At 35.5% G+C, this 16,115-nt stretch overlaps 1 protein-coding gene across 3 annotated transcripts; it reads right to left on the bottom strand.

Moving 5' to 3' along the window:
• Positions 1–219: 219 nt before the first annotated feature.
• LOC106672500 (multiple inositol polyphosphate phosphatase 1-like) lies at positions 220–16,109 on the bottom strand. Of its 3 annotated transcripts, none has more exons than XM_024226195.1 (10): positions 15,978–16,109; positions 8,725–8,899; positions 3,901–4,029; positions 3,667–3,836; positions 3,482–3,595; positions 2,644–2,797; positions 2,471–2,571; positions 2,294–2,403; positions 944–1,153; positions 220–867 (listed from the first exon to the last, which is right to left on the bottom strand). In XM_024226195.1, exons 1-10 carry the CDS (start codon positions 16,092–16,094, stop codon positions 630–632), a joined length of 1,518 nt encoding a protein of 505 aa, XP_024081963.1. In that variant the 5' UTR covers positions 16,095–16,109; the 3' UTR covers positions 220–629. The 3 variants fall into 3 exon arrangements, with proteins under 3 accessions (XP_024081963.1, XP_014259492.1, XP_024081964.1); XM_014404006.2 differs by lacking the exon at positions 15,978–16,109 and adding an exon at positions 13,133–13,184; XM_024226196.1 differs by lacking the exon at positions 15,978–16,109 and adding an exon at positions 9,098–9,198.
• Between the last annotated feature and the right edge of the window lie 6 nt (positions 16,110–16,115).

Below are 16,115 nucleotides of genomic sequence, written 5' to 3'. Positions count from 1 at the left end.
TTTCATTTTTTTAAATTAAGCTATAGTTGGTTTACCACAACCTGCAATATCCTTAATCAATTTACAGTCGGCTACCATGAATTATTGGTATGATAATGGTTTACCTACTGACAAAATAAAAATAATTATTTTTTAATTATCTCTTTACGCTTGTACTCTCGTAAAATATGTTATATGTCATTTACACGGATAGTAGTGTTACTGTGTAATTTACAAAAATAAATTTAATAAATAATTTTATTGTAAATTTGTTTACAACGAAATTACAATCACGATGATTATCATCTATTTTTGTACAAACAGCTTTCCTATTAGACTTCCTACCATTGGTAAATAAACACAAAATAACTACACAGTAAATCAATTTTATCTACATTATGAAAGAAAAGTTAAATAAATGAACTTTATTAATAACAGGAAGACTAACAAATGTAGCTAATACATTTTCAAATGAAGCTTAACAAATTAAAACATACAATGTAAGGGTATAAAATATAAATATCAATTGTAAATGGCCGGCCATTTCAGTACCTCACTATAATCTTCGCAATCAGCTAAATTTGGTGTTTGGTTGCTAAATTACAACTAAATGAAAGCTCGTTTTGTTATTTTTAGATTTATATTAAATATTAATAGATTACGGCACTGATTACAAGAACTAGCCATGCGAGACTAGTCGAGTAACCGACTGGAGCGGATGACGATTCACTACACACTACTTCACGATCACAGGACTCAGATTTGATTGCAGTTTGAAAACTGTTGTAAATGTCGTTCCAATTGCATAGGCCAACTTTGCACCCTTTGTAGTCAACCGGGTGGTCATTTAGGTAGAACATTAATTGATAATTAACTCCAAAGGTACACCTATAAATTTATTTCGATGGTTTGGATACTGTTATTAAGTATCTTAAAGCAGTAGATTTTGTTTTAACCTACTTACTTATAAAGCACAACAGCAAGATTGGCTAATGGAGGAGATATCACAGACAGTCGCCACTGCCTTTCATTCAAAAGGGGTCCCGGTTTAGGTGAAAGCCCACGCCCGTCGTCATCTTGAACAATACCCAGCCCGGTCAAAATATACCGGAGAGTCGTGACATCGCCGAAATATAGTACGCTTTGAGGCGAAGTCCCATTGACAGTGTTGTTGCTAAAAAATAAAATAAAAATGACCAAAAATAAACTGTTAAGGGAATGAGGACGAGGCAAATGCACTGTTTCACTACATTACTTACTTATTAAAATCGTCATTTTCGAATATTAGTCGGCTTAGGATGAAGGGTACAACAGCACAGATTTAGGATTAGGATGGTTTAAAGTAGTGAAAGAAGAGGGATAAATTAAAACAAATACGTGAAACGAATAATTATGCCTTAAGAGTGTGAAGTAATGATTGTGTGGTTTATGTATATCTTTTCTTTATGTTTACATGATTGTACACCTGTTTTTAATAAGAATAGCCAGCTTCTCTGGTAGTAGCAGTTAATTGATGTCTTCGGCCATACATATTTGTCCCTCGTAATAGACGGATATTAGTAATACAAACTGGGATAACACATATTCCAACTTATGTCTAAGATGTTATACAAAAGAAATCATGTTATGGACAACATGGCAAAATCCATTGGTGCAACAGTTCCTGGGATCGAAAAAAGTGTATATTCCAAAATCACAACGGCTGTCCACTTGCGATGTATTTCAATTTCTTCGGCTTTAAACAACAGAGCTTCGAAATCATGACGATATCCATGTAAAATCGCTAAACCATGTTTCCACCTTAAATTTTAGGACTGGCAAAAGCTCATAGCTTCATCACTCTTGATACCATCCATCCGTACCTTCCCTGTTCCTTTATCTACTTTCCTTTTTTAGTAAGTTGTTCAGTAAAATAAATAAACTTGCAGTACAAACCCGTGCGATATTCTTATATGAACGTCAATATGACCTGAGCTATACTGAAACCCTGACGTTTAGACACGGAAAAATATTATACAGCTTGTATCAAAGCTACCGCTCACTCAACAATGTTAAATATTGTTCAAAAACACTGTATTACCGTCTGTACTAGGTTTTACGTTGTATGTATATTGTCATTGTTGAGTACAATGTAAGTTTTTAGTAAGTAGACAAGTACTTGTTTTTCAAAGAACACAGTTTTCACTACCATACTAAATGGTTTATGTATGAAAGTTATGAAACCAAGATTTTTATTTTAAGAAGGGCTTGACTATTCGTGGTCAAAAGGAGAGGTTAAGGAAGAAATTTGAAGTGTAGTCTCCTTTGAACTTACTAAAGCGTTTCCATGAGATTTTTTAGCAAAGGACAAGCCATATCATCTACCAACGGGTTTCCATAGCCGGATAAGTAGAAAGAGTACAGATCCTCGTCGTACTCCAACACCTAAACCAAATCAGATTATTTGTAAAGACAATCAAATTATAAATCTAACACAAAAAAAAAACATTACTTTCAGATGTTCAGGCTTGAAAGCAGCGCACCAAGGGGAGTCCGTGAGATTGGAGAACATTCGGTCCAATCTGCACATTTTGTACATTGCCTCGATATCGGCTTGAAACGAAAGCATGACGTACATGAATAATTAAATAATTATCTTTAAAATTTATGGACAAGTGTAATTACACATCGCTAGTCCTCCGAACTTCGGGAAGCCAAGCCTTTCGTTGATTTCTTTAAGCATCTGGCTCACCTCTGGCCCCCTTCTAAATTCATCTCGCTTCTCATTTGCCTTTGCTAGTTGACTCTGGTCCCATTGCGAGCAATTGGTCGTGACGGGCTAAATACAAAACTGTATCAAAATTTATAGAAAAAAGATTATTCACAAATACTAAAATAAATTGATACCACAAAGGAAAGTTATCAAATTAGAAAGTACCTAATTAGAGTCGTAAAGGATAAGATGATTTATTGTACTATTATTATGACAGTGTCTGATTATTCATTAAGTTCCGAGAAATATCTAGAGATAGTAACTTAACATTCACACTTTTCAAACAAATCCATCGTCCTTTTTAATGTTTTAAGAGCTAGGTTATGTTTAAGGGTCTATGTAACGTTCCACTGTTTAATCCTCGATTTCTTTTTATTTACAGTAAAATGGTAGAAAAATAGCAGTAGGTCTCGGTCTAAAAGTACTAACGGAAATTCAATTTGCATTACGGTACTTTTCGGTTATTTTGATCTGCCTATCCTCACTATTTTCGTTTGTCGAACGCTTTTCAGCTTCTGGCGTTTTTCAATGGTGGATCTGTATCGGTGCCTCACTATGATTATACCCCTGACCATTTTAATCATATATGTGCTGTTAATGCAGGGGGAAACGCTGAGACCACCATAATAGCGACAAACGTTATCTTTGTTTTCAATCATGTAAATACCGAATGAGCGTGACTAAGCGGACCAAAATGTTCAAAATACCGAGGGTATCCGACAAAATTGTTTAAATATAAACTAGTTTTACCGCCACCGGCGTCACAGACTCATATATGGTCGACACGTTGAATCCAGCTTTGTTCATCCCATTTTTAAATTCTTCGTATGTTTCCTTGGAGTTTTTCCTCGGAGAGATCCGTACCTTGAAAAAAAGACAGAAAACCCTTTTTCATTATTTATGTCCAACGGTTGATCTACGATAAGGCAAATTACAAATATTTCCTCATACGCGCTTTTGAAAATTTCAGGGTAGCGGTTAACGTAAATCTGCCCAAGATTGTTTATAAAGCTTTTGTATTTTGGCTCCAACGTTTCAGGGGGCCAATTGCGTAAACCGTCGGTCCAATTTTGTATGGCGTCAAAATCCTCGTGGCAGAGTTTATCTTAAAAAAAAAAATAATCCGCTTTATTTCCTTAATACTACTACAAACTATAGATTGTGTTTACTTCTTTTTTCACTGTTATTTAGAATAATGCCCTGTTGTAATTGCATGAGTGCTATAGAATTATAGTCAGACGTGTCGGGATATGTAGCTCCATTGGATATAAACGACCACAGGGCCACTGGAGTGCATTCTGAAATAAAACAATAATCCATTATATTTCGTGTTCCGATTGACCAAATAACTTCTTTCAATTAATTAACCTTTTTGTAAGGTATTGGTTGAAATGAAAAAGTCAGCGTCACGAGCGGGATTCGAACCCACGACCTTCGGCTCAATACGCTGCTGCTCTAACCACTTGAGCTATCGTGACTTCGATCCACTCGGACACCAACTTCCCATCTCAACCTACGTTTCCCATTTTCCCTCCTTTTAGCCATTTTTCAAATGTCGTACAAGTGAGTTCGAATCCCGCTCGTGACACTTACTTTTGCATTTCGACCAATGCTTTACATAAAGATTAATTAATTGAAACAATAACGTTAAGAAAATATAAATGAACAGTTTTCGTGAAATACCTCAATTATATGCGTTTCCTTCATAAAAAGTTCAACTTACTTCTTGTCTGTAGTATTAGAGATTAAAAAAAAGTCCAATACCAATGTTCGGGGCCACCAATAACTGGGCCGTTTTCTATATTTTGGCCTCGTCTCGCCGCTATAATCTCAAACTTAATCAAGTACCTTTTACACAGTTTTTTAAAATATTTTTTTGATTTGACACCGAACACTATTTCATACATGCACACATTCATTAAATCTGTAATTCACGACCACTACATTCGCTCACTTACTCGTATTCATTCACCATCACCCATATATTCAATAATTCATTCATTAAGTTACTCACATTCATTACTCATTCACAACACCCATATAGTCAGTCATTCATTAGCTCGCTCACCCATACTCACAACGACATTTTTATCTCTGTCAGTCACCATCATCCATATTTCAGTAATATTCATTACCTCACCTACTCTCATTCACACACTCACATTATTCACCTCATTCTATCACCACCATTCGTTCATCATCTCGATATTTTAATATATACAACACACACACATTATCTCTCTCATTTACTCACTCTTTCATTCATTAATTCTCTCCCTATATCTATCAATTTATTTATTTATCTATATATTTATCATACCAAATTGTCATACGCATACACTCATTCATTCGCTGACGCACTCATACATTCATAGACTTCACATTCATTACCTTCTCCATGCACCAGCCATCCATTTTACCATTCACACACTCACTCTAGTTGGTTTTGCTAAAAATGAATTACGGTATGTTTTTAGGCTGTAAACACAATTTATTTGGGTGCGTCATCGATTTCGCATTAAAGGGGAAAGTGCATTGGTGAGTTTAGGTTAATGTAAGGCATTGGTTACGTTAGGTTAAGTAGGGTTATGGTTAGGGTTAAGTTTACTGTCCTAAACAATGCCATCCCATGCCGTTAATTTTTTAAACATGAAAATGTGGTAGCTTAAAACCATTGGTGATTGATGGTTTTGAGCTTCTTTAATTTTGAATTTGAAGTTTGCAGGCTTTTGCTTATATTTTTTCTGAGTCTGTTCCTTAATTTGCACACTTTTCATCTAAAAATATCTTAGATATAACTTTCACGTTTTGACGTCTTAAAGTGAAGGTGATAAGCTATTCGTTAGTTGGGACCCGTCCTTTTCCCATGATTTTCTTTAATTTTGAGTGCCTGGCGTGTTCGGTTTATATCCTTTCTGGGCATCTTCTGTGCCTTTAGCGATACTACTTGTTTTGTCGATCGGACGATGATCATAAAGGCGCGCCCCTTGAACAATCATTGGTCGGGGAAGACTGTTAACAGCAACTTTGATAAAAATTAGTAATCGTCCTAAGTCCTTCAAAGGGGGCAGGAGAGGCCAAGGGGTCAGAAACTGTCTACAAGGATAACCGAGTTCTCAAGGAACTAGAACGCGGGAAGTAGTGCACATTGTGCCGGTTATTGTAAATAAAACCACACGACGTAGACTTCTGCCGATAAGAAATAAGTAACCTGTTTATTCCACCATTAACGAGTAATGATGAAAATGGAGCTCTTTAATAGTTTCTCCAATTAAAAGAAACTCGAAAAGGAACAGAACATATTTTATCCAAAAGATGTCCGCGTCTGTTTCCTTAGTAATCATCGCACCAACTCCAGAGCAATCCGTATGAGGAAGACTAGTTTTACCCCGTCTGGAAGCAAGGAGAAAGTGATAGGTCCGTTAACCCAACGAACAATTGCTAAGCAACGTGTGTTCTCCGGAGGAGAGAGGGGTAGTCATCACATAACAGAGCGCATACTAAGTGGGCGGTGTAGGGATACAACTTACTTCACTATTTAGCAACTAGTTACTTTTGGATTTATTAAGAAATCGTATGTTAAAAGTTACTCTGCACTTCATATTATATAAAAAATAGAAATCACTTTCTTTTCAGATGCTTAGAAGGATTGTTAGAAAGTGTTGAGGAAGCTACTGGAAATAAGAGGTTTGTCGTGATGGGTGGGCAATGGTGAAGTACCATTGCTTTTGCGTTCTTGTCAAGTCTTTAGCAAAGAGTTAAGATCGGTATGGATCTTAGAATACAAAAGTAGAACGGGACATCGTCTAGTTTCAGAAGAATCTTGCATAGTAGAGTTTGAATTTTGTAGCATTGGACTGAACTCCAGAGGTCATGTCCATAAGTCCATGCCGGGTTTAAGTGTTTTAGTATATTATTTAAGGACGGTCTCCTGAGAAGTTTCACATCAGTCAAATGCTTTGTTTCTATTAAGATTGATGAAGTCGTATAAGAATTTTTGAATGAGATCGAATCTGGATCCTTATCACAGATCCTTATCACAAAGATATCTGATACCTTTGGTGGAAGAGAAAGATGTCTATGTTGTAAAGAAGAAAAAACGAGCTGAATGAACCATGTGTTAGCTAATAATTAATTAACTGGCTTAATAATATCTAATTAGATTATAAATATTCAGCAATTGAAAAGGTTAGCGCTAAACGAATTTTGACGTTGCAATGAAACTAATGACGGTAATTTATGATTAAAACTCATCCGTGACCTTTTCGGTTTGGAATCCTCTTAATAATAGTCCCATAAAAGGAGGAAAATCGATACCTAGACGTCAGTAATAATTGTGCCGACTTTCGACATTATCCGTCTAAATTTAGTTTGTTTTAATAAACCGAAGAATTTCAAAAAAGATAAAATAAGGCCACAGATATTATTTTTGTGAATAGATTTTTAGCAACAGCCCAATTTCAAAATGTTCAACTGATCGACAATTTATCACTTTAATGGGCCCATCTACTTTTACTCAAACTCGTTTCAGCTTTAGCCAACTTAGTGAGGAACCAACAACAGGGAAAGTAGACTAATTTAGCAACATTATATAGTGTCGATATGTTGAACACATGTTCACTGGCAGACCATCAACCACAAACAAAGTTCTAAGGTCTATGGCATACGTAGATGTTTGGACCGAAGCGTTTACCGAAAAAAAACCGAGTAGGTGGGTCGTTTCTTTCTTGAGAGTGGGACATGACAGACGATGTGCCTATCGCCTGTGGTTTGGAAGCATACATTTACATATTTCCTGGAATGGTTGTGCACCATCTATTTTCGATTTTGTTTTTATGTTGCATTTTTTGCATTTATTTATTATTTTATTTTCTACATGAACCACTATTGTATTAATGTAATATAGATACATTATTAACCTTTCCATCATATTATATATCTTATTTATAAAAGTAATTTATTACAGTGTCCTTTTAAGATGGTCCGGCTGAATTTCTCTTGAACCAATGACGCTATCAAAAACATGAAAATACGTGTTTAACATTTTTTAGACTAGATTCAAATTTTTACCTTTATTGGAGAAAAATTATACAGGCCCAGTTCAACTTCATAATTTCACCTGACAAATCTTTTTAAAGGATTTTTTACGTTGAAAACAATGGTGCAATCGGATTTTAAATTGGTCAAAGAATGACAAAATTATGGAAAACAAACAGACATTTGGTTTGCTATTTATTAATCACATTTCTGTTCGAACTGACTGCTTTCCGTTAAGTGCAAAAATTTGCTCTTTTTAACCACTCCTTCACCTGTGCTCAGAGCGGTAGAGTCAGGGGAGATGGATTGACAAGCATTTTCTATCCTTTGCCGCAGTTGTTTTTTAAATGCCCTCACAGAAAATAGACGAGTGGAGTTAGTTTCCTTAGTTCATTTACGTGTCCGTACGGTCAAGGATATAAGCGGGGAGAAGCACAAGAAATCCGACAATACCCAATCTTATGATTAAAACCTTGCCAAAAAGTAATTGGTCCAAATTATAAATCTACAACTTTATATTGTAGACCACCTACTTCCCATCGAGATGGAAGCATGCTGAGATCATAAACGAACTATTTACGTATCACATGATTATCTATCATCATTATTTTACGAAAGCCTGCATTCTATCTTCGTCTCAGTTATACAAACTTTTCGTTTGGTTTTTGTACAACTGAACAGCATATGATGCTTTCCTATCACCTATCACTGTGCGTATCAAATAAAATATGTCACGTATACCGACATTTTACTGAAAACCTTTTACAATAGTTTATTAGTTGTAAGAAAGAATAATTAGTATTCGTATTGCGTCTCTTGGGAAACGTGAGGTTAGAGCTGACCTAAACAAACAGATCATGGCTCACTTTTAACATTTCTTCTAAGTGAGTGTTGAAAAAGCAGAACTTTCTGCTAGACCTTTCACCTTTTTAGTCACAAATTTTTCGCACGCTTACTTGGCAACTTAGTGGGAAGTCTTTGATTCCGAACGTTCTCATAGGACGTCAGCTCTCCGAAGTACTCGTAGCGTTCGTTGTCCTCAGCTAAGCAGTAATAGGTGTCGTCTTGAGCAGAACGAATACCACCCAGCAGGAGTGCAGCGACGAGGAACCAGATCGCCAACATCCCTGCCTGGACAGGATAATAAAACAGTAGTTATCATCATGATAAAGGTCACAGTTGACTAGTTTTGCTATTGAAATAAAAGGACTTATAAAAAATAATAAATTTGCCAACAGAAAGTTTTGATTTGCAAGCTTTTTGTTAAAATTTATATATAGCTTGGCCGTTTCTGATCATTTTGGCTGTTTCCGACCTGTCAGCTTTTACCTCTCTTCAGTGGGTTTTTGATATATCATTAATAGATAACAGACTCGAAAAGACGAAACGCGCGTAATTAACTAGGCCAAAACTGCGAGACTACACGGCCCAGAATGACTAAAATCGACCTCAGGTTCAACACTCCACAGGCATCAAAAATAAATCATTTAGCCCCATTTGCAAACTGTAGGTGATAATTTCAGCTAATAATGTAAATAAGGGTTTCTTGTTTTTCTCGAAGCATATTTAACACTGATTCGAGGTTTCCCCCCACCAGTAATGAACTCATTTATTACGTCATGTTTGACCAGTTATTTATAAAATCAATATAATTAATAACAATAAAAAAATATTCAGGATGTAAAAACTGTCTGTAAAATGAAAAATCAATCCAATCCTACCCACCTTGGCAGTTTGGTCAACATTGCTAGATCAACACGCCAAACATCCATTTTCGGTTAGTCTACTTAATCGACGATAAAGTTTTCCACGTTTTGTTTATTTTGCACAAGCGATTGGTCGTAAATAAAACATTCCCCCTGATCGATTAAGCCTTGCAGTTCGACGATAAGAACAATGTAAATTTTATATACATGTTTATATATTTTTAAATGTAAAACTTGCTTATCTACTTAAAAAACATTGTAGATTTAGTAGTTCGGCCATTCATTTCTGCAATAGTTTTTTTAATAAACTTTTCTCAATACCTCTATTCTGGAATACATTCCCGTTTAATAGAGGACGCGGACGGAAAACAGTCGGCTTACACTTTCTAACATGGATATAATTTTAGGCTGGAATCAGAAATTTCTTTTGGCTAGCCGTTTTTGCGTCATCGATTCGTGTTACCGAGATTATTGGTTGGGTTAGGTTAGGGACAAGTATGTTATGTAAGGTTACGGGTAGGAACTATGTAGGGGTTAGTCTTACGGTTGGGATAGGGTTTGGTTATGTAACTTAATACTCACAATAGCAATATCAAAATTTACATCCAAATATACAGAAATCCCAACACAGCCGACATCATAACGGCACAATTTAAACAGTTACACCAACCGAAAATTGCTCCATACACATGAACCGCAGATTGAAAACGATTCCATCTAACGCAAAAAACTATAACAACAAATATAAACAATAACAAAAATAGGATTAAAAACGGATACATAAAATTTTAAAGAACAAAACACCGTAAAAACGAAACACAAACAACAAAAGGTCAATATTCTAATACGGAGAAAAAAAGAACTTACAAACTAACACTTACTCAACAAAATCGAGTAAAAACTGCACTAAGGAACAATAAAAACATAAGCAGACTATTAAAGAGAAAAATAGACAACAAGACAATAACAGTGTTTATAGCTACATATCAATGCAGAGGTATATACATCGGACAGACTGGAAGCAAAATAAAAGATAGGTCCAATGAACATCTCAAACTCTTCAGAGACGGTGGAGAATCAAATTACGCCACCTACTTAATACATCACAACCAAACACATTAGAAACAACCATTACTTTAATAATCAACGAACAAAAAGGCCGAAAACATACCCTAGAACTTGGAGATATAAAACAAATATCTGTTAAAGAAAGAAGCTTTTAAATGCACAGACAAATTCACATTCACACCGCTAGAAACAAAAGGTTAGGTAGAGTTATGGTGAAAGACTGGTTAGGTTAGGTTCAGTAGGGTAGGGACTGGTTAGGTTAGATTTAATAGGGTTACGGTTAGGGACATGTTATATTACGTTCGTAACGGTTATGGTTAGGGACGTGTTAGATTATATTGGGTTAAGGTTATGGCTAGGGGCGATAAGGTTATACATTCATGATTCAATGTTTGTCCATGAAGTGGAGGAAATATACGAGTACGAGCACTTGTTTTTAATATATTTTTATTGTTAGAATTTAGCATTGTTAGAAAGTTCATACGCCCACCATCTATTTATTTGAGCAGGATACAAAATTTTTCCTCGTCAATTAGTTTCGGTTAATGGGGAACATGCATGGATTGAGTTGGGTTAGGTTAGGTAGATAGGGTTAGAGTTACAGTCAGGGAGGAGTTAGGTTACATGTCCACGATTCAATTTTTTTCCGTGAAGCGGAGAAAATATGCACATGCGAAGGACGAGTTTTAAATATTTTTTATAATTATAAATTTAGCATTGTTAGAAAGTGCATACATCCACCAAAGAGCATTAATCCATTTGATCACTCTAAGTGATTTTTCTAATGTTGAATTAATGTTTTACGACTTTCAAATATGGATATGTTATTGAGCAGGATACAACTATTTCGCGTAGTAGGAGTAGTACGAGTAGTAGGGTAAGGGCTAAGGACTGGTTCGGTTAGGTTTAGTAGGGTTACGGTTTGGACGGGTTAGTTTGTTTAGGGCTGAGGTTACGGTTAGAGAAGGGTTAAGGTTGCATTAAGATTGAAGTTATTTTTAAATGTTAGAAATTTACCATTGTTAAAAATTTTAAATTATATTATTAAAACACTTTGATTCCACCATATATTTTAAAAATTTTGGTTTTGATTAAAAATAATATAAAATGAGGAATAATATAAAATATTTATTTTGATCTAGTGATATTTCAGGTTTCATCGACTTTCGTATCTTTCTTAGTTGTTTATGTGATGAGTTACAAAAAAGAAACCTAAGCTCTTAACAAAGATGATCTTTGAATTTAAAAAAAGTGATTCATCAGATTATCTGAATTCCACTCGCATGTTTCAGAAATAATAGTTGCATCTGTGAAATTCCAGCGGAAATTTTTATTTTGGGAAATGAAGTGTTAAATTCTCACATCTACTTGGGTTTAATTATTTAAAATTTTTTTATAAACCATCAGCTACTTAATTCAGAGCGAACCTTTTCTTAGTTCCCAGGCAAAAACAAAATCGAACAAAATTGATTGAGCAGGTAAAATTCTATCTTGAATAAAACATCAGTCAACCTTGCAAAAGTATTATTGATCGTGTCAATGAAAAATCAAAGAATCATGGCCCGATTTACCTTTCCCTGTCATACGATCCAATAACGATATTGAAAAAAAAAAATCACTAATCTTCCAATCGTCGAATCGCATTAAATTTATTGGCCGTTAAAAACAGGACGAAAATATCGATATAAATGACATCTAAGAACCCGTAAACCATGTGCGGTTAATCTGGTAAAATTTTGCCTTGTCTATAATTTCCTGTTTATACAGTAAGCATCAAAGAATCCCATTTTTAGCAAATGTATCTATAATGAAAAATATATTTTTCTTAGACTTCTGAGGACTGCATATGGTTCTGCCAAAAAATGACCTCGAAACAGTACCATTCCACACGGATGCATGCATACATTCAACATAAGATAATCTGCCGATATATCGATCTCCGATAGTTACAGAAATAATATGAGTAGTGATCCACATGTTCACTTTCTTACAAGAATGATTGTACTCCTCAAAATTAAAAATTAACAAATAAGCCGATTAAATTTAAGAATTGATGCTGTAGTAATTGACAAACGTCTCTTTTATGCTTAGATTGTCCATGTAAAACTATTCTAATCTTCTTTGAAACACGTCGGTAACAGCCTACGTTTGTAGCTTTATGGAGAATCCATTTACAGGCAGACATTAAGAAAAACATTAACGGCATCAATAAATCTAAAATGGCTAAAAGGGTGGCAATTTCAATTTTCTTTTTCATTTTGATCTTTCTCTGCATATTTTCTTCGTAGACTATTTCAAAAAGACTTTTTTTCCTGTTTCAACTATAAAATTTCCTTATGGAGAAAACTACATATTCAATTATAATAATTTATTTTAAAATGTAATTCTTGTAAAGATCTTTACAGACCATATTATTTATATACAAACAATTCCTTCTTGCATGCCAAATCTTTGAATTTGATTCGGCCTTTTTGATTTGATTTTACATAAAGAAAAAACAGTGACAATGCTGATTTTTTAAAAGGGCGTTGATAAATATTTGGCTTGTTAATATTTTTGTGGTAGTACCAGAGACATAACGGGTACTTACTAGTCTGTAGTCGATGGAGCGAGTCAACTGATCTCGAAACCGGGACGGACTCGCGGTGTTCGTTCGGGTTTTCGTCGTCCCGATGCGAACGTTGCCGATTTTTAACGGTGTCGTCCGATAGACGCAGAAGAGATTCGGCTTCCGCTTTTTTATAAAACTTAAAAGCCTTTGGTACACCTATTTTCGCTTTTTTTCTTTTGAAACCAAGTTGGGATCAAATGAAAATATGGACAAAACTGGCGTTTCACACTTGCATATTTTGCTCCGCTACATGGAAAAATGTTAATTATCGATATGTAATCTAATCCTCACTCAACCAAATCTAACCCGTCCCTAACTGCAATACTAACACTACCTTATATAAACCCGTCGCATTCCTACAATGACATGGATTGCCGCTAAGAAAGGATTTTTCATCCATCCCTAGGGGGATCATATGGGCAATTTTTTACCATATATGAACAAAGTGAATTGAAGAAGAAGAGAAGAATTTGAGAAACGAGACGTTGTATTAGAATGCCATACTATGATGCAAACGGAACCCTTTCCATAGTACTCGCTTCGGCGGTATACATGTACTAAAATTAGAACGATACAGAGTACCCGTTATATCCTAAATGAAGTACAAGATGTTTTGGCAAGGCCTTTATCGACACAAACGATCCGTAATCGTTTATGGGAAGTTGACCTCACATCATATGCCCCTTGGAGACGACCTGCAGCAACAGCCCGCCACCAACTCAGGAGAATATGGTGCAGCGAGCGCCTAAAAGAGAACAACAATTGGAGTGTTATGTTTATTGATGAGTCCCGTTTCTGTCTGTATTGTGTTTGCAGGCGCCAAAGGGTCTACCGAGACAGGGTATGCCCCAGTTCGTGCTCCCTTCAGTGCAGTTTGGGGGAGGCGGTCTAATGGTATGGGCTGGCATTTAGACACTGGAGCTCGAACTGGACTCCATATTGGTGAAAACCTCAGTCCGTTACGTCCAAGAAATTATCGAGGAATACATCATTCAAACCGGAGTCTCATTGGCACGTATTTTCGATTTCTGGATGATAATAATAACCAGATCTCAGTGGCAGAGTTGTTCATCAATGTTTAGAAAACCCGAGAATTTCCCATACGCCCCTTCTCCATTGTCTCCAGACCTCATTCTAATTGAGCACATGTGAGATGCGTTGCAGGGAAGGTTTTTTTATCACAATCCGCTGCCAGTTGACCTGCAACAACTGAGTGCAGCGTTGCAACATCTACGGAGTGAAATTCCTTATGAAAGTAGTGACAATCTTATTATCAGTATGCCTAACAGGTGCATCGAGGTTTTAGTTAACAGAGGACATTATTATTGAAGAAGTTATTAGTAAGAAATTATTATGTCCAATAAACAATATTATGGAATTAAAACCTTTTGTTTTGTTATTTTTCATAATCCCTTAATTAAATTTTCCTTCAGTAAAAACAATAATTTCTAATAAATTTTAGTGCAATATACATTGAAAATGCTAGGGGAAATAAATACTACAAAATTGGCAATATCCCTACTCATTTTTGAGCAGTTTATAAAGATCAGGAGTGTCTGGCGCTACCGACCAAATTCAGCGGTAGAGTAAGCAAATGCAGCGACAACTGTGTCAAATAAATTTCTTTTTCGTTACTAGAGAGTTGGTTTTATGTGTGTTTCTTAATGACCTGTTGTTTCATAATTTGTTGAAGTCGTGAGGAGGGGTCAAGAATGAGGTTGTTTAGAAAAACACCTTTTTCATTTTTTTCCCTACGTTTCGACCTTTATTCGGGGTCGTCTTCAGGGCCTGGGTAAATTACAAAACATACGTTGATTGGAAAAAATACAATTTAAATATAAATTTTGAACCAAGAATTTCATACTCACATGTGTGTTGCTATTCTTGTGGTGTCATATTGGTGTTGTGTGAATGTGGTGTGAAACGTGATTTGTATTGTGCTGTTTTTATAAGTATGTGACAGGGTGGGGACGCGGTAAATCTGGAAAAATTGGTTTGATCACAGGCGGTTTTATTTAACTCAAAGGAAGTCGAGAATGGGGATTTTCTGGATTGGATTTGTGATTCGGCATTCAATATTGGAAGTTAAGGACGATAACGAAGGAAAAGTCAAAATAAAATTAAGGTTTAATAGTTTATGTGCTTTATGATTTTGGCGTAGCTACGGCTGAGATTCTATATAACTGTTTTGTAATTAATGCTGTGTGTGTCTGTAACTGTAAACCATTTCTAGAAAGTAGCGTTTGTATGTGTTTTGTCCGTGTTTAGTATTTGTATTTTGAGGAAATCAAAGTTGTGTTGTTTTTCAAAGTGGTGTGTGGCCGGCCAATGCTGTGGGATTGATTGATTTTTGGCGTTTCACACAAAACCAATATTACACCACACTTTATGCGAGTATGAAATACTTTGTTCAAAATTTATATTTACATCTCGAATTATATTTTTTCCGATCAATATATGTTTTGTAATATACTTAGGCGCTGAAGATGACCGGAATAAAGGTCGAAACGTAGGCAAAAAATGAAAAAGGTGTTTTTTTAAACTGCCTCATTCTTGACCTCTCCTCACTACTTCAACAAATTAGTTGGTTTTATTTTTAGCAAGTTTTCTTTGAACTTTCCAAGAGATCGCATAGTTTTATTAAGTGCACTACTCCTTGACAAATTGACTTTACCGGTACAGCTGAGAGGTATGCCCAAGTAAGTGAATGATTTTACGCACTACAAATGTGACTCAAAATATAAAGTTCTTAACTTCGTACAGTTTAATTTCCGGAGTATCCTTCAAGTCCTTTCTTTGTCTATCCCTTACTTCTATATTTTACCTTAACTTGTCCTGGGCGTAATCTTTCACTGAAGTTTTGGTCTTCATTGCCGTGGGGGGGGGGTTTACGCCACCTTTGAACCTCAAACGTGGGGGGACGTCGAATCAAGTTAGCCATGTTTTTGAATTCTTACGATTT

The sequence above is a fragment of the Cimex lectularius genome, unplaced genomic scaffold (assembly GCF_000648675.2).
Source record: "Cimex lectularius strain Harlan isolate CLEC.00 unplaced genomic scaffold, Clec_2.1 scaffold64, whole genome shotgun sequence".
NCBI classification, from domain to species: Eukaryota; Metazoa; Arthropoda; class Insecta; order Hemiptera; family Cimicidae; genus Cimex; species Cimex lectularius.
The sequence above is the reverse complement of the archived record's forward strand: the minus strand, read 5'-3'. Positions and strand labels throughout refer to the sequence as shown.

What these genes read in the sequence shown, in the direction of transcription:
- LOC106672500 (XM_024226195.1), bottom strand. Translation starts at nt 16,094, where the DNA reads ATGGCTAACTTGATTCGACGTCCCCCCACGTTTGAGGTTCAAAGGTGG. An exon ending in GCGCGTATGAGGAAATATTT is followed by an intron (nt 3,596 to 3,666) that starts GTAATTTGCCTT and finishes CTTTTTTTCAAG; the next exon opens with GTACGGATCTCTCCGAGGAA. An exon ending in TCAAGCCTGAACATCTGAAA is followed by an intron (nt 2,404 to 2,470) that starts GTAATGTTTTTT and finishes GATTTGGTTTAG; the next exon opens with GTGTTGGAGTACGACGAGGA.